General features: G+C 42.2%; 1 protein-coding gene across 3 annotated transcripts in view; it reads left to right on the plus strand.

Moving 5' to 3' along the window:
- Nucleotides 1-22,962, plus strand: part of myo1d (myosin 1D) — a 192,682-nt gene that overhangs the window by 102,804 nt on the left and 66,916 nt on the right. For all 3 annotated transcript variants that reach the window (XM_050060963.1, XM_050060964.1, XM_050060961.1), the window contains 2 exons: nt 2,095-2,302; nt 22,503-22,726. In XM_050060963.1, the coding sequence (XP_049916920.1) occupies nt 2,095-2,302; nt 22,503-22,726 (432 nt within the window). The remainder of the gene's footprint in view (nt 1-2,094; nt 2,303-22,502; nt 22,727-22,962) is intronic.

Genomic DNA, 22,962 nt, shown 5'->3' on the forward strand with positions numbered 1-22,962 from the left:
TATATTTGGATTGGCATTACATCACCGCCTCGTCAGTGGGTCGGCTGTGAAGTGACAGGGGAGCAGTCTGTTGAACACGCACTGGGATCTTGGACGACAGAGAATATCGCTGCTGTCCTGAAACCACCTCATCATGTCCAAAAAAAAACACTCAAATCACAAGAATCTTGATTTTTTTTTTTTTAAACTCATAATAACACAGGAGGAAATTTTATACCATGACAGCAGCACAAGTTGTATCAGGACAAACTCAGCTCCGTCAAGCTGTGCCTGAAGTTTAACAATACATACTCATTCTTAAATTTATCCGGTCATGACTGAATGTAGTCTCAGTGCTGTGACTCTTGTAACAGGCTTCCACAGGTCTTTGTTTCCATAAGGTTGCTGGTTGAAAAAAAGAATATTAGGCCTTAAAAGCTCTCGTATTTCAGTCTAATTATAGCACTGAAAAGACTCTTAAGAGCGTAATTTGACTCCTCACCCCCTGCGCTGGCCTGCAGGTGCACTGTGCAATAATTAATCCCCTTTTTCATGTACTAAATGATGTGATTTCCAGGGCACTGTGCCAGGAGCAAAGACTCATGCTATTAAGAAGATCTATAGAACAGTATACATTATACCAAAGCATATTTTTTTCCCTCCTTCAGATATAATGTGATCTGAGGACTGAAAAGTATTTTTTTTTCCTCAACAACAGAAAACACAGGATGCATAAATCTAAGAAATAAGAGTCTGGATTTTAGGTTGTGCTGTGACAATGTGATTTATCCCTTGCTGACGATGTTTGTGGTGTTTAATTTGTATCAACCTAATAAAAAGCAATAAAAATAAAGTAATAACACTGAGTTTCTGCAGCCACATTGGCAGCTCTGTGAGCTAAATGTCAGCATACTAATATACTGATATTTAGCAGGTATAGGGCCGATCCTACACCTAGCACCATTTTAGTCCGGTCCGTCCAGCGCCTACATTGTGTAAATCAAATGTACTTGTGCCCATCTGTGTTGGTCTCAAAATGAGATGTAATCAGGCACATTGTTGAGGTATTGTTATTCAGAGGCAGCACATAGTGATGTCAGAATGGTGCAGTATTTTCCTTTTGTTCAAAGAGTGGACTCTGAGAGAAATACACACTGATTGCATTTGTTGAAGCGAACATGACTGTAGCCTTTTTAAACAGGAATTGTGCAAATTTGCAGGAAAGCCCAATCAGTCTTTTTTCAGCATTGGCAGTATAAAACCAAAATCGGGGGGTGCAGCAAAATGCCGCCTACCTACTTTTGTTTATACAGAATGTGCCTTTTTCGGGGCAATGGGGGGCGTGAGCAAGTAACAAAACGTGTAGCTCAGTATGTGACGTAAACAGTGATGTGGGAGGGAAGCCGCAGCTGGTCAGTCCTTTTGCGATTCTCTCATAAGTCGGCCCGTTCTTCACCGTCCCCGTCATCTGACGGTTAATGGCCTCTTTGTTTGCGAGGACAAGGAGGGCGCGCAATTCCTTGTCTCCCCAGTCTTTACAGTGTCTGTCAAGTTTGCATTGATAATTCCTGCCATCAGCCGGTCACACGTGCGGCGTCATCAACAGCTCCTCCCACAAGTCATCAACAGCCCCTCCCGTTGCGGGAGGCCGCCTCGGTCTGTTTAAACTAAAAGGGTTCTGCCAATATGTCTACCCTACGAGGCGGAAAATTGGGCACCTCGGATCAACTCGCCAATCCAGCTCTGTGTGTCTAAACGCTCGCAGCTTGCCGGCAAAACGGCGGAAATCTGGCAGTGTCAAAGGGGCTAGTGTCCACCAGATTTTATGCTCATCCATCATACAATTAACACAACATTTCACTAAAGCATCATTAATCTCATGGTGGCGCAAAGAAAAATCAGAGGATCACCAAAGTCAAGGGGGCAATGACTGTTTGTACCCTGTTTCATAATAATTCATCCAATAACCACATTGCTTGCAAAGCTATAAACACTTAGCTCTTGGTGCTCCTTCCTGCAGACAGCTACATTTTTTAATAACCTTTATTTTGTCTTCTGTTTGTTTCGCTGCACACTGCTGCGTTCCTTCATATGATCATTTTGTCCCTCCTCCAGATACAAGATGATCTCAGAGTTTACATGGCCAAACCATGACCTGCCATCAGATAAAGACGCAGTGAAGAGGCTCCTGCAGGGGTGTGGATTCGACCACGACGTGGCTTACGGCAAAACCAAGGTCTTCATCCGCACGCCACGTACGCTCTTCAGCCTGGAGGAGCAGCGGGCGGAAATGGTCCAGAGAATTGTCCTCTTCCTCCAGAAGGTGAGTCTAACCATATGAGCTCAGATACTCACATGGCAGCATGATCGCTCTGACCCCGTGAGAAATGTGCCAAATTTAAATAGCAAAGTATCAAGAAGCCACTGATTCGTTACATTGCTTCTTTTGTTTAATCATTGTTTTCCTCTCTCTGACTTTGCCTTAAATTTAAACCAGTGAATCAAATTAACAACATCCTATTTCAGTGTTCTCATTGAAATTCAACAGCCCTCGCTCTGCATATGAATAACCTTGGAGACCAGAAAGGCTCTACTCAGAATTTTATACAAGTTATACAAGCACTGAGGTATTTTCAGAGCTGATGTAATCTTGTATTATTAGCGTTGGAATCTTATATCTCTCAGGATGAATGTCTCTGCCTCTTTCTCCTTCTCTCTCTCTGTCGGAGTTTTCACCCACACAGTTCTCGTAAAGTTGAGAGTGGAATCAGATATATGATTTGGGAGGTTTCTGAGATTTGGGCAGCAACAGAAATGCTCCTTGAATCTGAATTGATCCTACATTGTGAAGATAAATCTGCTCATTGTTTGTGGTTTGCTGGTCATGAAGTCAACCACTCAGACTTAACTGTGTGTCAGCGGTCTGTAAATACAACAGGTGTTCAACTTCTTGTAAAGGCCTGTTCATTTGGGGAATGTTTGTTTGGGGAGTTTTGTTTTCAGTTCATAGCGTCATCCTGCATCTCTCAATACATCATACAACAGTCAATTGAAGATCATCAAACAGTGAGTAAACAAAACTAAAGACAGTGAGTTATCATATCTCCCGTTATGGCGTCTGTGGGCAGCTATTTTTTAATTTATTTGGAAGCCACAATAATGGGAATAGATGATGTTTGCATTCATCACAGATATCCACAGCTTATCTAGAGAGCTAGCTTAGATTACCCATGAGGATGCACAGCAGGATTGTGTTTATGACGTCCGTTTTAGCACAAGTCTACATGTAATGAAATTATTTTTGCAGACACATTTATCCAGAGTGACTTACAATAGAATTTTGTAGGGACAAGAACTAAATTAATCAAAAAAGTGTGTTTATTCTAGAGGTCGACTGATTTATTGGTTGGGGCAATTGATCAGCGCTGACAGTACTTTTTACACACTGTCGTTACCAGCTAAACTTGGCTTAAATAGTGACTGATGGCTTCATAGCTTCCACCAGTCATGCAGGGATGTACATCACCAACCAGAGCTGAAGAAGGGAGGGTTGTGTCAGAAGGAGCTGATCAGTGGGGACAGCTCCAGAGATTTTTTTTGGCTTTGGCCTTTATTTGACAGGATGGATGTAGTGTGAAAGGGGTAGAGAGGGAATGACATGCAGCAAAGGGCCTCAGGCTGGAATTGAACGTGGAGCAGTTACAGCAAGAATGTAGCCTTTTGTACATGGGACAATTATTGGTCATTATTTTAACATGTATTAAGATGAAGTTTTTGGCTGGACTGCAACAACCGATCAAGCTGGTCCAGCGCTGTAGACCTATAGCAAAGCTGTGAGTAGGTGAACGAGTGAATGCAGCTTCTTCTTTTAATTTAAAGCCCTCCAACGTCTTGAGGTACACCTGTTTTTTATGTGTATGAATCACTGAGAAAGTATTTTGAGTGTTTTGAAAACACAGAATTACTGCACCCTAAGGCCTCATTTACACCGCAAGCGATGCGTTCGTGTAGCGCTCGTGAACGGTCGCAGTTTACTTGCGTTTTCATTTCAACGAGCATGTTGCTTTCGCCCTTCTTGCTTTCATGAGCAAGCTCGAAAATAGAAGAGGCGCCAAATTTTTTGGGCGAGTCGCGAGCGAATGGTCGCTGTATTCAACAAAAAATCAACATCTACGGTGGCCGAGAGAGGTCACAACACGCGCAAACTCGTGTTAAGTAGTAATACAAAGCAGACAAAGACTACTTCCTTTGTCTTTCTTCAAGCGTTGGAATAATCACTGGTGCGCGAACCTGTCCACCCTGGGCTTTGGGTCCAAACTCACTTCTTCTTTGGGGTTTATTGGAGATTTGCAAACACGGTGCACTAGCGCCACCAACTGCTCAGGTGTGGTTTGTATTTTGACAGGACGGCAGTGGCCACTGCACGACACTTCTCTTCGTTTTGTCGTGAAAACACGTGTGCTGCCGCTACGCTTGTGGACCTCTTAGCAACCGCTTCACAAACGCATCGCTTGCGGTGTAAATGAGGCCTAACTATCTTGTTTCACAGTCCATTTTTTTCAGCTCCGTCAAATAACAATTACAAAATGCTCAAAAGTAACTGAAGTACATGTTTCTAATACGAGTTACAGAAATACTGCCCATCTCTGATCTCTCTGTTGCATGGAGGCTCCATACACAAAGTTAAGATAATGTCATAGTGAATCTAAAAATCTCAGACTAGAGTATACAGGCCAAATAATCAGCTCACATCATCTCTGTTCCAAACGTTGGTTATCATATCAGCCTTTAAACATCCACTATCAGTCGACCTTTAATTTATTCAGCATGTTTTGTCGCTCTTCTCAGGCTCTGGCCTGAATTGATTATTGGAACATTGGAGTAACATGTGTCATTCAGTCGTCTGTACACCTCCTATGCTTTAGTTGCACAACCCTTTTTGAAAGTAGGTGTTTTCAATTCATTCAGGCCTCTGAACAATGCAGGTCTTACATGACCATGATGTTGGCCTTGATTTGCAATATCTTCTTTCAACATCATATGAATATGATATTAAAGTGAAAATCAGGACATCTGGGTCAATAATGGTGAATACGCCTACTGTATAACCTCAGCGTCAAATTAAATCAACAAAGAGTGTCTTACCAGAGGGAAGGGAAATTCAAAATAAGATCTCCCAGCCTATTTCTCCTACACATAACTGAACTCAGTATAACATCCATATGAGATTTGGACCTTTTTCTCCTACTTCTTAAATTCAGATCCTGAGAAACACCCTTTATCTTGTCCCAGCCCGACCCTAGATTAAGATATTAAAATCCTCCCTTCCTCTCTCACCGCAGCCATCTTTATATCATATAGGCAGTGTTCTTTGATACTGATTTTGCTCTGTTACCAGTTTCTCCTTCAGCTGGACATGTGTTAACTGATCTGCTGTGAGTATGGATCCCTGTTTGAGTCTTTGTATTCAGCAGTTGGCGCCTCAGTGGTGCAACGACACCTTCAGGCGAGAGCGCCAGTATCTTGCTGTGATGATGGTGCATGCGCTGACATGTGTCAGATCAACGTGCGGAGCAGAGCTTTGTTACTTTGATAGATGGAGAGATGGGTTTGTAAATGTTGTGTGTTGCTCTGCCTGGCTGTCGAATTTAAGATGCACCGTGCAAAATGTGATCTGTGACTGACAAGCAGGTTGATGCACGCTCTGCATACATCATGTGGGCTCTTAGAGCACTACATCCTGCACCTGGGAGCCGTGTGATTGACACTTAACCTGTCATTAAATCAGAATCATGTTTGCAGATTCTTCCACATCGTGTTGCTTTCATGTCTACCTTTCTCAGGGAGTATCTCAAAGCTCCCAGACATGAAAGGGTTCTCCAGCCAAATTAACTCCTGTAGCTGATTGATTGGTTGACCTGTGTATTGATTAATTTGACCTTTTGCGGACTCTTCCCACGGACACACCAGACGAGCATTTCTTCCACCGCTCCCTCAGGATTCCCTATCTTGTATCTTCCAGGATAAGCGGGCCGGGATAACGAAGGGAAAGCCCAGAGGAATCACCACCAAAACAAACATTTCAGAGGTGTCTGCACAGGCGTATTTAATCTTGCCCTATGTCAGTGTTGAGGCCAGACCCAGCTGTATGTGCTCCACACACAGACGCATGCTCACTCATGCTATATGCACTCAGTGACACACAAAATCAAATAGTGGTGTGACAGCAGCATTGACTCCTGTGTCTGTCATGCTGTTACTCAAACAAACATCCCAGCTCCGAGTCTGATCTGCTGCGCCAAGCAATCCCCTTATCAGCACCTGGCACACCACACAGCCTTATGCCAGTCGGGACCGCAGTGCCAGGACTGTCAGCCTATGACTGAGGCTCAGACACACTCCTTGTCCCTCATGGATTTATAATAATACCACTTAGTTTGCCCCATCAAACAACTAAAAAACACAATTTGTGAAGCTGCACACTTCCTAAAGACAGGTTGAGTGGCCCCTTGTAGTGCCACTGCCTGGCCAAATTGGGAGAACATTGTGTTTTTCTGTCTCATTTTACCCCTTTTTAAATTACCATAACCTCCCCTTCTTTTGAGGAGGAGAGGGGGAGTAGGTGGAGGAAGGGATTGTGGCAGGAGGAGGGGAGGAGGCTCCTTCACAGCTCCATTTTAATCCCGCTGCTCTCTCCATCCTTCAATCCTTTCTTCATGTGCTCTCACTCACTTCATCTCCCAGCTCTTGTTGTGCTCCAGCCACTCACACGGCCCACATGAAATTTATTGCAATCAGGCCCGGATGCATTACCAGTGATGGCTCTACATCCACAACACTGAAAGCTCCACCTCGTGCGGAACAATTTAAATCATTGCCACTTTTAGAAACAACAGGAGAAAAAAAAAAGCCACACAATCCAACATAAATACAGATGTTATAAATTATACATGGGCCACCCCCACCTTGCTTCTGTGTTAAAATGAATATTTCATAAATTCAAGCTCAGCCATCCACATCACAATAACTGTCGGCGCTTGTCAGAGCAGCGGCGATGACGAGGAGAGACCCCCCCACCCTCGTGTATTCTGAGCTGCCACCTTAATTGCTTTCCAAAGCTTTACATACTCTCCATGTAGCAGTGGGTTTATCAGACGTGGCGAGCGTTATGTCTCGGGTAGTCAGCTTTCACGGCGTGGCCACGGGGGGCTTGTCTGAGCAAGAGCTAAATGAAAATGTCTTAAAAGGATAAAGAGCCTTTTTTTCAAATTTTGCATTGTTTCCTGCTGGATAACTGATGTCGTGACTCGTGAGGTGATAAATTGTGCAGTAATAAATACATTTTTTGGACGATGTGAGTGACGTGCAGAGGGAGTTATCTATGGACAGCTCTGTGCAGCCCTCTGGTGAATAGCGAGCTGCTTAGTGCAGAGCTAGCACTGCCTCCTCTCTGCTTAACTGTCCAGAACTGATCTGTCTCCTGCTAGACCTCAGCAGAAACATGATCCCTAATCCTCTGATCCCCCCTCTGAACCTGCAAAGTGTTTAAGTTATCATCCAAAGCTATCACCTCCACAAAAACTTCACCGGGTGAGAACACTGCAGCAGATCAAAGCAGGATGGTTTAACTCCTTTTGTAACAATCACTGCTGGATTTTGAGGAGTGGAAATGTGCTCCCTCTGTTCTCAGTTTCTTCTTCATATCCTCTGCTTTGTCCTCACTTTCCTTTGCGGCATCCTGTTACCTTTGCGTCTGTACTCTGACACCTAAATGAAAGAAAAGCCACATTTTATAATAATTGTACGAAGGCTTCAGAATCTAGCTGAATCTGTGCTTTTTTTCCAGGGCTGTAGCCTAAAAATATCCTTTAGTACACAACACCTTGGGCAAGTATAAAAACTCTGAGAGACTGTAACCATGGGTCTTTCTCCATGGCAACTGATGTGTGGCTCACAGCCAAACTTTACTAAGCTTTTTTTTTTCAGCTTTTCCTTCCACTTGTCTGTCTCCACATCCTCACAAGAATATTTTATTTTATTGATATTACATTTTTTTCAAAATAGCAGTAACAAGAGAAAGGGGCGTCCTGGTCTTCAGCTAGCATGACGGTTCAGGTCCCATGTGTCTCTTCCCATAATTCTGTGTAATAAATGCTTAAAAAAAAAACCAAAATATATAAAAAATACTGTTCCAGAATAAATTGATTATAAACAAATAACAAAAATGACAAACCTCATATAAATATGTATGTATTTACCAAAAGTGACTGGGTGATAAAAGAAAGGCACACAAATCAATGACTACATGGGGAAGAAACTGAAAACATATTGTCAATTCGAGGGCTGCAGCTAACAAATGTTATCATGATCAATTAATCTGCTCATTATTTCCTGGATTAATGGTTTGTTTTTTAAAATGCCGACTATTGCACTCTCCGAATGCTTATATTTGTCCAGCCAACAGTCCAAAATCCAAATAATCATGTATTATTCATTTAGTGACTCAGTTTAATGTCAAATTAAATTCTATTTTTAGCTCTAAAAATGATTGAAAACAATTAATATAAATGATAAACAAAATTATTACAGATTAAAGGCACCCTGTGGAGTTTTTGCCCACCAGGAGCGCTGTAGAGCAAAAATACGGATTTTGTTTTGCATCCTGCACAGTTTTAAATGTAAAAAAAAAAATCAAATGTTTTATTATATAATCAAATATTTCATTGACTTTACGTTATGACAGTTAATCTTAACAGTGCTTAATAATGTGAAGCATAAAAGCAGATAGTTGCTAGACTCAGCATGGTGTTATGCACCTAAATCAAATGTTTTATGAGGACGGAAATGCATTTAACACAATTGTTTGACCTCGAGGGTACACGATGCAATCTGGTAAGACACCCTGAATAATTGTTTTCAATACCGTCAAAAATAAAGACACTCTTACGTCTAGTAAATGCTTTGTAATCAGTCTGTACTGGTGGCAGGGATTTAAGCTGACAAACATGGCGATTGCTAGTGATAGGGACAATGTTACAGGACTGTAAACACCTGGCAAGCAACGGCAAAGACAAACCGTGGGGAAAAACATGTATTTTGACACCTTACTTGGTTTTAAATGAAGTGTGTTTTACGATGAGTTAACACGTTAAGAGAGAAACCTGAATTCAGAAGGTTTGTGGTTGTTTTTCTCTGTTTAATACATAAAAAATGTAAAAGTACAACCTGTTTTGACATTTTGTGAGATTAGCGTTTATTTAATAGACTGGAAAAGCTGAGAGAACTTGCACTGCACAAATACTGTCATATACCGTATACCTCAGTGAAATTTCAGGAAGGTATGAAAAAACAGATACCATCCAAGTATGATAGGTAGGTAATTAGGTAAAGAACTCCCATTGAATTCCGTATAGTCCATACAATAATCTACAAACCAGCTCTGCAGATAGTTAGAGAACGTACATGTCAAGTTTCTATGCGCAAGACCTGTACTGATGCTCTCATCATTTAATTCTAGTGGCTGGGTATAAACTGTATTCATGCTTTACTTCCTCAGTAAGTTGATTTTATTATGTGTCCTTCAAACCTGTTTGAACAGTGTGTTACTTTGAGCTCATACTGCAGACCATCGGCAGTATTCTTCCAATCCATTTTGTCCAGTCCGTCTAATTGATGGATGGGTCGTTCAGGGCGGTTCAATTTAATCTTCAATACTGTCCCTTCTAATTAGACTTTCTTTCTCTAGATCACTTTGAACACATTTGTTTCACATGGTTAGAGTATTAGCCCGGAGCTTTAACCTGACATAATGCTGAGAGTTATGATTGAAGGAATGAGACTCGGTGTATAGAGGTGTCAGTGTTAGCGGTGGGTGTGTGCCGCTCTAGCCGAGCACTTTATTGATTTATGATAATGACTGCTGGCCTGTGCCTTGGCCCAGTGTCTCCCTATGACAGGCTGTGGTCAGAGCACATTGCAGCCTCGCTAAATTGTGTCGCACGCTCTCGATTCCGCCTCCCTCCGCCCACCGTGTGCATCGAGCATGTCACTGGAAAACCAGCTCAATATCCCCAGAGGATGTGGAAACTCAGGCGTTCAGCAGCGGATTGCAGTCAAGTGTGACAATGGCGCACATCGGCCTATCTGTCTGTCCATGTCGGAATTTGCTCGTGGTTTTTCCCCCCCTCGAGGTGACAACTAGGTGAAGGGTTGTTTTGGTATTGGGCCTTTTAGATTGCCAACACTGCAGTTCAGCTAATGGCCTTTTTTTAGAGCTGCAGTCCCAATACTTTTAGATTAAAGACATTCAGTATCCAGTAATGGGTCCTGTCTGTGTTCTGCTCTGCTCAACTTCACATCCGAAACCTTCCAGCTCTCACCAGTTGTCCTGGCTCGGGTGTTATGTGAATGCTTTTACTCAGTGAGCATTTCAAACCAGCCGCCCCCCCAAGTCAAACCCCAGCAATCTGTCCCGCTTTGTTGCAACGAAAGATCCCCAATCTGGCTTTGATGAGCTCGTAAATCCAGGGCCCCAGAGCGTGGTGAGGGCAGGCTCCATGATGGCAGAGTCTCTAAAAGGATGATCAGATGGCTTTATTGGCCAGGAGAGGAAGGGGGCAGACCGTCAGGGGCCTTGTTATTGGCTTGATTTATCCGCAATCCCCCGAGTGTCATCTTCATCAGCTCACCAGCGTCATCGCACTCTGCTTCGCTGGTCGAGAAGCAGCAAAGTGTTTACAGTGTGTGTGAGTGTGTTTGTGTCTGTGTGGGCGCCTGGATGGCCCTGTCATAATTCTAACCTCTCGCCACTTTCCACCTGTCACGCACCTTAATGAGGCTCCGAAGACGGTGGAGACACTTTACGTCGGCTGTTATCTGATTCATTGTTGCTTTATTGTCTTTTTATTCCTCGTGCTTTGCTTCTCACCTCCAGCCCCGCTCGTTTACAATGTAATTAGTGATTTGTTGCTTAGATAAACACAGTTGTTGATCTGGCATAGGCTCGCGCACCATGTGGATATTATCCCGGCAACATCTCAGCTGAGCTCTCACTGAAAATCTAATTTGGCCACTTTTTGCTTTGTGTATCATGTGAGCACATATGGGGTGGGACACTGTGTGTGTGTGTGTGTGTGTGTGGAGGGGTAGAGGAGAGTTTTATATGCTGAGAGGCTATAATAGAATGAAGAGAAGGAGGTGTTCACTGGTTTAGATATAATTAGATGAATGTTTAATGCTGCATTTATGACATGTTATGAGATTTTTACAGATCCTGTGTGAAACAAAAGGTTTAATTCCTGCACTGTCAGCACTCAGTTTATTAGAGCGGGTTTCTTTTGGCTCAAAATGATGCAGAGGTGATATCATCCTGATTATGTTGCATATTTTAGGAGCTCTCATACTTACATGATTGAAATAGAAACACAATCCCTAATAGATTGTGGCCAAATTGTTACATGGACAGTAAGTTGTGTGTCTATAATGTGAATTCCCCCATGTAAAATATTGATCAGGTAAAATAATTTTGTCCTGCCGGCAAAATGTTGTTTTCACACATGTCCTACAGGTGTTCAACAGATGTCTGTTTGAACTTTTGTAGTGATAAAGTCGGGGAAAGTGGACTATCGCTAAACTATTAAGCTATTACTTCCGTTCATTTCACCGGTGTAACCACTGTAGTCTTGGTACAAGACAGATCAGCAACACACATTGAGGCGCATGGAGCAACGTTCTCAAACACCAAGTCCGACTGCTGTTTCCAGCGGCATTTGTAAACTCCCAGTGACAATTTAAAACTATCATCGAACAGCAGGGAAAAGGAGATTCGTCTTCTTCTGTGATTTTTTTTGTTGTTGTGGGGACAAAGATGTTACCAGCAGAAACACTGTGGCACACCTGGCTGACCCCCAGGAAGTGCACTGGGTTATGAAGTCAATTTCTGTAGTGGCCAAACAGTGTATCTACAACTTCCGAGTCTATCAAGTGATGCCATTCAGCTCCAAAATGACAAAGGGAAAGAGACATCTGTCAAACAGTGGACATCACAACGTCTACAAAATGTCTCGTTTCACTTCCTGGATTTGATCCATTCCTTCCAATAACATTTGGAGTCGAGAGGAGCCACAATACTAAATCATTTAACCCCATTAAAGTTAGTGGAGCGCTAAACTGGAAGTAGCCTGCTCGGCTGACAGTATTAGTGCACCTGCTTTATGGGCCCAGTGATGCAGAAACAGTGCTGATCATATGGGTAATTTTATACGCAGCACTTTAACTTTTTTTTGGCTTTATTCACCACTGAGCAACTTTCATAGGAATGAACAGGGCCCCGCCTCCAATGCTGTATCCAGGTCTTTTAATACATCCATGACTGACCTCTACTTTGCTGCAGCCTGTTGTTGGGGGTCTTGTCCTCATTGTAACGTCTTGCCTCTTCACATTGCACCAAACCAACTTATGTATTGTAAATATTAGATTAGTGAGCCTTGTTAGCAGCATCTTTAATAGACTACAGTAAATTCAGTATTTCTCTATGAACCATTTTCACAGCAGACTCATTATTTTTGTGTAGCACATGTGTACCTAATACAACCACAATATGTGTTGTTTTGTAGGGGACAGTTAATGACTAATTTAGACCCTGTCTACACATATACAGATATTTTTGCAAACTCCACACGCAGACAGAGTTTTTGGTCCCTAACACAGAGATTGTTTTAAAAACGCCTTCAAGGGTGCAGATTTTTCAAACTCTGGTTACTGTTTATCTGTGTGAACATGTGAAACTGAGCGTTTGTGAAACAATGACATCATCTCCTCAGTTTGAGCATGCACATTGTTGCTTTGTTTAATGAGCACAGACACAACAATAACAATGGCGGACTTTCGGTTTGCTAACGCTTTGTTAGCACTGCTTGTTATAATGCCTGCTTTACCCTTAAACTTAGTATGCCTGGTTTTAAGTCTGCCAGAAATTTCAGTTTTGGATCATCAGGCCGGGTCGGACAGCAGATGGTTGGACATTAGCAGAGTGGGATGGTTGTCGATAAGGAATGGAAGTAAAACTTGAGCATGTCTAGAACATCGCTTGTGTGTTTGAGTGAGCTCCTTCATCCTTACATGTAACAGTGATGAGATCTCCAGTAGGTGTTTTGAAAAAGGTGACATTAGCCTGTACACTTTAATACGTTTGTGACAAGGGGAGACTGTTGAGACAGCGAACACTGGCATTCTAGTGTGAATTGAGATATTCTGCAAAACAAAGGTAATGTGAACAGAATTGTTTTTTAAAGCAGCTGTGCGGAAATTTACGTTTTTGTTGATTATAGCACCCCCTTTGGTCGAAGCGGTATGACACCCACAGCCTGGTGTCATAAAATTCCGACTGCAGCCGGCAATTACCGCATGCATTTGTTTTGGAGATCGAGAGGATTAACGTTACTAACGTTACACTTCGGTTACACACTTCAACCAACTGCATCTGCCTGCTGTATATTTGTGTTCATGGTCATAGTCACAGATAATTTTGTGGCATTTGTTGTAACGTTACTAGACAAAAGCGGTTCACATCAGCTAACGTTACATTTAGCTTGCTTATAACTTCCATGTCGTCATATATTGAAGTGAAACAACGTCTAACAAGTATATTCTCTAAATAAAAACAAAAATTACATACCTGTCGATTAGGAAAAGGGCCAACTCGGGATCAGTTTTAAAACCTTTCAATTCTCTCAGCTCTCTCCACTTGGTGAACGCCCGACCGAGGTTTACACGCGTTTGGGCTCGAGCCCTATCACTGTCCCGTTTAGCCTTCTTCTGTTCTTCTGTTCTTTTTCTTTTAGATGGTGCTCGTTCTTTGTCCGCCATGACTTCGAAAGTACAACCAAGTCCTTATAGATACATCTGGTAAAACTGTTATGTGTTCAGCAATGCCCGTTGCATACCGCTTACTCGAAGAACACTCTCTGTAAACACAGCTCCTTCTTCTTCTGTGGTTTAATGGCTGCGGGCTGCTGCGGGTGTGCAGACTTACTTCCGCCTCCGGGTGCCGTATTCTGGTTTGCTGACTTCCGCTGTGTCCAACCCGACCGAGGCTACGCTAAATAGCCATATAGAGAAAGGCTTTTTTGTCGCTGTTGGGTTCAAATAAATATGCGGATCTTCAAGGGGGGTGATACGAACTAGGGACAGTTTTATAAATGGTAAAACGTTCCGCACAGCTGCTTTAAAAAAGAGGGGGAATGTATTAATTTTTAAAATATCTGTATATGTGTAGACAGGGCCTGGGCCTACCTTATTTGCCCATTTCTCACCTTTTTTTTCTGTTACTATTTGTTGGCTTAAATGGCGAGAAATGTCAGTTTTAGTTTAGGAGGTTCTATTTTGATTTTGTTAATGTCTCACGCTCTTTAAAAAGTCTTTTCTCAGGCCCCCCCAAAGACCAGCAAGCAACTGCTTATATCACTTAATGGGAAGGGGCTTGGCTCTGACTTCAGCTATTGATTTCATTGCAATAGTCTAATATTCCGTGGCGAGACGAGGCAACCCTTCACATCATCATTGTGCTGTATATCACAGAGTGAATGACAAAATGTAAACCCACATACTGTGGAGTATACTGTGTAATTATACCAAGGTACAGCCAGATAATATGATAGCATGACAAATCTCTCTATCACCGTGAATGTTCTGAATCGATTTCTGCTGCTGTAATGCCGTAATTCCACCTTGAGTCACATCGCCCTGGACCAGCTATGAGAATCCTGTTCATCCTCATCAACTTAAATCCACGGTCCATAATTTGAAATGTCTGCTCAGCAGAGTGAAAATTTGATTTCATTCTGCTTTAACTGGCTCTCCCACATGAATAACTTTTTAATAAATAATAAAATTAAAGTGTGTAGGTTATAGGCTAGACACTATTTCTGAGTCAGGACAGGAAATGTTTTTACAAGTATGTGAGTAAAATCCTGGCAGAAATTATGATATAAAAAAACTGCACGTAGAAGAAAATTTAAGAATGACATAAAACTTTATATGTATATGAAATGGAGCTCAAAAGTGAAAATGAGTGCAGTAAAGAGTATTTATAGTGGTGTATCAAACAGGATGACTAGATATCCCCAAATAATTTCTATTTACTCTCGTTAACAGGTTCAAATTCAACTTTAAATGCACTCACAGTCTAGTTTATACACCAGGTTTTTAGCTGACAGTTATGTTTGACCCCACACCTGCTCTTAAAGCTCTGCCTAATTTACCGTAACACTCTGAATACAGTCTGAATTTAAACAAAAGTAACTTTTAACCTTGCTCACAGAAGTCAGCAGCAGTCGGAGCCGGCAGTAAGAACACATTCATTCCTCCCACCGCTGTCACCCTGAGCATGTGGGAGAGTCATCTCAGGGGTCGATTAGTGATGAATATGGAGCCGCTTCTTTTCTCACTCTCATCCATAATGTATTAGAGACAGTGCAGCGTGGAGGAAACGGAGGATAAGGTCGTCAACTGCCATTTTGCCAGAGAAGCACCATTTGAGACTTAAAATAACGCGGGATTAGAGGAGCTATTTTTGTACCTGAATAGATTTCATTTGGTTTGCATGAACATGAAAAATCAATATACAGTGTTCAGTGTTCTGTCTTTGTAAATGACGCAAGGCGAAACCAAAAGGGTGATTTTAACATAGCATGAGTAATAACAGCAGTCCTGTTTTATGCTGTACAACGTTGAATGTTTCAGGCAATCAAATGGGTTGTAAAGAGTTATTGTGAATTTTCTTTCTATAAAGAAACGGTTCCTTTATCGACAGCACATGTAGGAGAAGATGAGTACTGGCACCTCATCACAAGAAGGTCTCCACATCCATTAAGGCAAAACTTAAGTCCTCAAGGTCAACACAGCCCACAAAGATCCACTGACCCTGGAGATAATAGCACTGACGGAAGTAGAAGCCATCACTTAGCATGGCAGTGTCACTGCTGCAGACGTCAGAGCCAGAATCGGCAAGGTAAAGGCCTCATTCATCGAACTGAAGAACATTTGGAGCTCCAAAGAAATCAGCCAGCAGACAAAGTTTAGACTCCTTATCTCCAGCATTAAGACTTTACTACTTTACGGATCAGAGACGTGGAGGACAGCCAAGACCACAATGACGAAATATTCATCAACAGCTGCCTGAGGCGGATTAACTGAGTATTAACTGGCCAGAAACCATCAGCAACAGTGATCTCTGGCAACGGGCCAACAACCTGTGGAAGAAGAAGTCAGGAAAAGATGGAGATGGATCGGCCTCACACTCGAAAAACCCAATGCCAGCATCACCAGGCAGGCCATAAGACTGATTTGAAGTTGTGTGTAGGGCTCTCCGTAGAGCCTCAGCTGTAGCTCATGCTGTTGTGACCATTTATACCTGTGCAGTGGTGTGTCTGTGTCACTCTGCGGTTACACCTCTAAAACACGAGTTGGCGGTGGAGTTTCTATCAAGTGCTGTGAAGTTTGATTGACTCAAAACACACACATTAAACATGGCTTAATAGTGACCAAGTTAAATACAAGTACAAAATTCAGCTCCATTATAACTCGCAAGGTTCACTGACAAAACAGTTGTCTTATAATGGAAACGTTTTCCCAACAAACACAACATGCTAACATCATTAGCGTAGGCCAAGCCTATGGCATTTTACACTGCATAATTAGCCTAGTGGCTAGCGGACTTTCTTCTACTCTTATGAAGACAGCATAAATCACACAGAAGATTTAAAATGCTATTTTCTGGAGGCTTTATTGTCTTTACAATTTATTGTTTGATATCTGTGTAGTAAATGTAAATAAAAGCTTTGTTTCTAATAGGGAAAATGTTTTTCAGTTTAAAAAAAATAAACAGGAGGTCTGCATTGCCGGGACATGTAGTTACATTTCTGGGGAGGTGCACATCAGGCTACAGCTGACGGTATGCCTCTACACAGCCTGTGCTGTAGGTACACTACAAATTCAATGCAGAAGTATAAATCCTGCTGTAGATAGAACCAACAAGGTACAAGAAAAGACGGCTGTCCAAAGAACACCTGGCGCAGGGACCTTAAGACTGACATAAAGCAGAGCGGGTTGACATGGAAACAGCTGGAAAGACATGCCCAGCACAGAAGACTCTGGTGAACTGTAGTCTACAGCATTGCATCGTGAAAAAAGAGCAGTAGGTGTAAGAAGAAGGATATGAAAGAACAATAATGCTTCAGTTTTTCAGCTATTTTTGTAGACTCATGGTTTTATTTGTGCAGTAAACAACAGGTAGTTATGGGAGAACACGCGTCCATCAAGACCAGCTTTACTTTACAAAGACTTGGATAAAGGAGAGGGGGCAAAAGGTCAAATGATACAGAGGAGAGTTACACTTGTAATAATTAAAATAAAACCTTTGAAGAATCAGAGATTGTGTGTGCAGAAACCAGGCCAGTAGGCTTTAGACGGTATCACTTGACATCCTGGGGACAGATTTCTCAACTTTTTGGCCTGATAGGGCCTTTGGAAGAGGGATCCCTCCTCAGTTGCTCTTCCTGAGGTTTCTACCGTTTTTTTTCCCCGTTAAAGGGGTTTTTTTGGGGAGTTTTTCCTTATCCGCTGCGAGGGTCATAAGGACAGAGGGATGTCGTATGCTGTAAAGCCCTGTGAGGCAAATTCTGATTTGTGATATTGGGCTTTATAAATAAAATTGATTGAAATTGAAAATTGATAGGGCTGATCTCAGATTACTGGACATAACACGACATTACATAAACTTTTACGGCTTAAAAAGTCCAAATTAAACCTTCTTTTTCTGAGGACAGTATGAGGCTGTTTGTGCTTGGTGATGAGATGGCTGACTGGCCTTCTTTCACCGATCTCAGTGTGATTTAGCTTCTTTAGGAGGCCAACCCTCTGTACAGTTAGGAATTAGGCTGAGGCTGTGCGCCATTAGTCTTCAAAAAAATTTTAATATAGCTGAAAATAAACATTAACATAAGTCCATATTATCATTAGCAAAGATAAACTGGCCTATTCTTAGAAAAGCAATCCATTTAATTTACAGTACACAACACTGATGATAGGCTGTTACCCATGACTCCTCCTGCAATCATGTGAACTAGCTAACCTGCGCTAAATCACTGTACATTCCAAATGTATGTTTAGTATTACAACATTATATGTAAATATATGAATCTGTAAATAATTATTATTTTAATAGCCTAGTTTTGTGTGTACCATAAAACTGTCTTTTTCTCAGCTAAGGGGTCCTTGGCCTGAAAAATGTTGAAGACCCCTACTGCGGACAAATCAGTACTCCGGAGTAGATTCTGGCTCTCCAGTGGAGGTGGCTCCATGTTGTGTTCCTTTAATTAAAGTGTCATTTAACCTTGTAAAATCATGTCAAAGTACTTAAACACCAATTTGCAGCTGATATGATGAAAAGTTAAAATTGTGAAATCACATGAATTAATCTGCTGCTTCCATACTCCAGTAGTGCATAACTGTAGACTGTATAAAAGAAGTTTCTTATTTGGACATAAGCCATTAAGCAAGGGCTGCAAAGAGCATCAATGCAGAGTTTTAAACCTGCAGTATTTCTAATGGCCAGCAGGGGGGGACTCCACTGGTTTCAAAAAGAAGTCTGATTGTATATGAGTCTGTAAGAAAATGACTCTTACTTCTCACCTCAGTAAATATTTCCCTAATGAGTTTAGAGTCTCTATCGTTAGTTTCAAGTCTTCCTCAATACAATATGATGGTCACTGTGGAAATTATGGTCCCTTTAGAGTGAAATAGACGATGAAGCAAGGTTTGCTTTGGGGCTGGATTCGGCAACCTTTACTATCATCAGAGCCATTTTTGACTGAAAATGATTTTAAAAATCTGTCTGGAGCCGCAAAACATGTTTGAGTCTTATGATAAAGGTAACAGCCTACTGAGTCTAAATTAGACTTTCAGCATTGATAATATGTCTAAATGAGCATTCATTAATATGTTTTACCAGAAGGTGGGTTATTCATGACAAATTATCTGACAAATCTGTCCATCCACTACTAAAAATTCTCAATTTTTCTCTGAGACTTCTCCTTTTTCGCATTTGGAGTCCATAGCTAGCCTAGCTAAAGAGACTCAAGACTAGTTAACACTATTGGCACAATGTGATTTTGCCAAGTAGGACATGCTCCTGAATCAACATCCCACATCGCATTCCAGGACAAACATTGCGATCAACCAATTACAGCCCTCTGACATCATCAGTGTGCTGCTCCTGTGCTTCTTTCAAGATTGCTTTGTGCTTCTTCTGAGCTAAGCTAGTTTCCAAATTGAAGTTAGAACTGAACAAAAACCTTGTAAATGAGTTAATTGCAGGAATTTGCAACTAAAAAATGGTATTATCCTTACTCTTTGTAATGAACAGCTTACTTGTTAGCATAGCCTACCTACTTAGCAGGCTAGCTCGACAATATTACGGTCTATTGGCAAGTTTACTCATTAACATAGCCAACCTTGTTAGCACACTGATGATGTCAGAGTTCTTTGATTGGTTGATTGCAATGTCGGTCCTGGAATGCGATGGGGGATGTTGATCCAGGAGCATGTCCTACTGGCAAAATCACATTGTGCACTACTACTGAGGTTTGGCAAAATTTAGAGGAAAAGGTGCACATTTTAGTCGGCCGGATGTTAAGTTTTTTTAGGGACACATTTTGTACAGCTGGAGAATGCAAGAATCTCTATAGGCCTACATCAATGATAAATGAAAAGTAAAATGTTGAAATAAATAGCTGTTATTCATTTTCATATTGTCATTTTTTGTCAAAGCCACAGGGAGCCACTGGAGAGGGGCTAATGAGCGGCATGTGGCTCTAGAGCCTACTCTACGCTGGTTAGAGGCGTGGCTTTTTTATGATTGACAAGTCGCCACTACAGAGACCAGTTCGGCTTCTCGGTCACATCCTTCCCTTTCTCCTCCCCTCTTGTCCAAACACGGTCACGTCTGGCTCCAAAAAAAAACCCAACAGGATAACGACAGCCAAAATGCCAAACTTAAGGCTTCAAACTGTAGTCCACATACCAATGGGTGACATCACAGAGGCTACATCCACCTCTTTTACACAGTCTATGTGCATGACTTATCTTCTCCCCTGCGAATTACCACACCGCCAGACTCATCAGGTGAAAACTGCCTCCTCCACATTTTTAATATGCAAATGCGAGAAATCCTTTTCTGTGCCTTCCCCCACACTTTGAAAGATTAAATATTCATGATCTCCGTCATTACTCTGCATTGCTCTTCAGTGATATTCAGGAGTATAGCCTTTAAACTGTGACACTAAACGCACTCTATCGCTGATTATTTAGGATTATTTAGATTCAATGTGGACGTATAAATGTATAAATAATTGAGTAGCTGTGTGTGTGTGTGTGAGAGAGAGAGAGAGAGAGAGAGAGAGAGAGAGAGAGAGAGAGAGTATACAGTAAAAGGGGAGCATATGGTGGTGATTTCAGTGAGGGCGGATCAGGAGTTACGGCTCCCTGGGGTCCCACTTACATCTATTATTCATGGTATAGAGGGTCTGATAGCCACTCAACCTATGTTTGGTTACAGGCAGACTTGGGGGTCCTTATTTGAGTCTGAATCCATGTTACTCAAACATAACTAATAAACTTGATGTAAATAAATATGTAACAATGAATTCTTATGACAAGTAAGTAATTGTGTAATTGTAAATTAAGAAAATGGCAGATTAAAATACACACTTGTATATTAGCTTTTACAGCAACATGCAGGTGTATTTATAGCTACATAACTTTCAGTCCTCCTGAGTTAGATTTTAGCGCAGAGGTCGTACTTCTGTTTTTACCACTGGTGCATAAAAGCTTAAAATAGCCCAGCAGCCACATAAATAAATAAAATCCAGATACTGCAGGTCTTACTGTCCACTCATCCTTTCCTCCAGTGCTAAAGGTGGAACCTGGTCCAACTGTCTACCTGGTTGCAGGTACATTAGGGTCTCTTTGTATGTTTGTGCATCACAGGTCATTGTGTCAGTGCGTCTGATACCTGGACTTGTTGCAAGCACACGTTGCATTCTCATCATCATAAGATTAAAATGTGTTTTTCATAGCAAGAAAAGCAATGTGTACCGTGAGTATGAAGTGTTGCTGCTCTTCACTGCCGCTTATCATGCTGCTGCCAGTGTTTGTGTTGTGGCAGTTCAACTTGGGACCCAAATGCAAACACAACCAGGAAACGAGAAGTGGAGCTGAAGGCTTGAATGGAATGATGGCTGAGAAGCAGGGCAGGCAGATGAGCTGAAGGCAGAGCAGTCCGAATCCGGAGGCAGAAGACGAGAACAAGGCTGGAGGTGGCGGGTTATGGTTGAGGGTGGCGTGGTGAATCTGAGACACAGAACAGAGTGTGAATTCCAAAAGTACAAAAGACAGAGTGTCAGAAAACTAGTTGGCCTTGATGTCTGTACCACAGAAGAGTGTCTGAGCCGGGGTTTTATACTGCAGTGGCTTGATTGTTGATGAGGTTCAGGTGTGCAGGTTCAGCAGCTGCTGACACTCAGGAGGATTGGCAGGACGAGGGAACCAGAAGGCCACACTCAGCAAACACACAGAGACAGACTGAAAACAAACATGAGACACTAGGAAAAGGCAAAGCTGAAACCCGTACAGTTTGTGCTTTTCTGTTTGGGTCTAGTTGGGTTTACAGCTAATGTGGACCGCTTCTGACTGTCCCTGGGCGGACTGGCTGTGGCTCAGCAGGTAGAGCAGGTCGTCCACTCATCACAGGGTTGGCGGTCCGATCCAGCTCCTTATGTCCGCACACACATGTCAAATTGTCCTTGGACCTTGAAAGGCATGGGCGTTTACTAGGCAGGGTCTAATGAAAATGTGCTCTTAGTTGAATGCATGGGTAAACTATTTTGGTATTTGAAGCATTCTGGTTTCCGTTTGTAGCCTGACTAGTCTTGGCCAATCACGTTTGGGTAAGCTTTGGTTGCATGCAGGTGTGGAGAGCCAAAGAGGTAGAATGCGTTGGCCGAAGTGCTATTGTGGAACCCATCGGTCATCGTCCAAGAATGAAATAGCTTTGTCGTCTGGACCTAAAACCGCTGCACCTCCTGCACAGGTCTGATTTTCAAGATTGCTCCTTAACCAGAACTGTGCCGCATCCACCCCACCACCCACACATATGACCAGTTAGCTCCACATCCTGAGCCATCGACCGAAGATCCACGCCCAACCCATAACAGCAAATCCTGTAATAGCACGATAATCATGTGCAGTTCAAGTAACTCAGGTTTACAATGATCATTTTGGGACATTTTATACATGTGAAACTAAGAAACTGAATTTTGAAATGACTCTTGTGAATCCCCAACTTCATAATGCAGTACATACCTTTGTCCTCCTTTAAGGAGCCGTGCAGAAGTTGTGTTCCAAGCATGTGAACAGTTATCTACAAAGGCTTCATACATTTTCTTTGTGTCACCCTGTGTCTCCAGGTGTGGAGAGGCACCATTGCCAGAATGCGATACCGGCGGATGAGAGCGGCCCTTGTCATCCTGCGGGCCTACCGACGCTACAAGGTGAAGTCTTACATCCGAGAGGTGAACCGGCGCTTCAAAAATGTCCAGTCCATGAAGGATTACGGCCGCCATGTGAAGTGGCCCACGCCTCCCAAAGTCCTGCGCAAGTTTGAGGAGGCACTCAGGAGCATCTATAACAGGTACTGTTTTCTAAACAGCATTTTCTAAATAACATTGCTTTATCTTTAAAGGGCCAGTGTGTAATATTTGGCATGGTTTATTGTCAAATCTGAATCTGAATCTGAATATTCTACCCATTAATATGTTTATATAAGTGTATAATCGCTATAAAATAAAATTTGTTTGGTTTTCGTAGCCTTATAATTATGCTTTTATATATATATATAGCAAGGGCCTTGCTTTAGAGAGGTCGCCA

This window comes from Epinephelus moara, chromosome 13 (assembly GCF_006386435.1).
Source record: "Epinephelus moara isolate mb chromosome 13, YSFRI_EMoa_1.0, whole genome shotgun sequence".
Taxonomy (NCBI): domain Eukaryota; kingdom Metazoa; phylum Chordata; class Actinopteri; order Perciformes; family Serranidae; genus Epinephelus; species Epinephelus moara.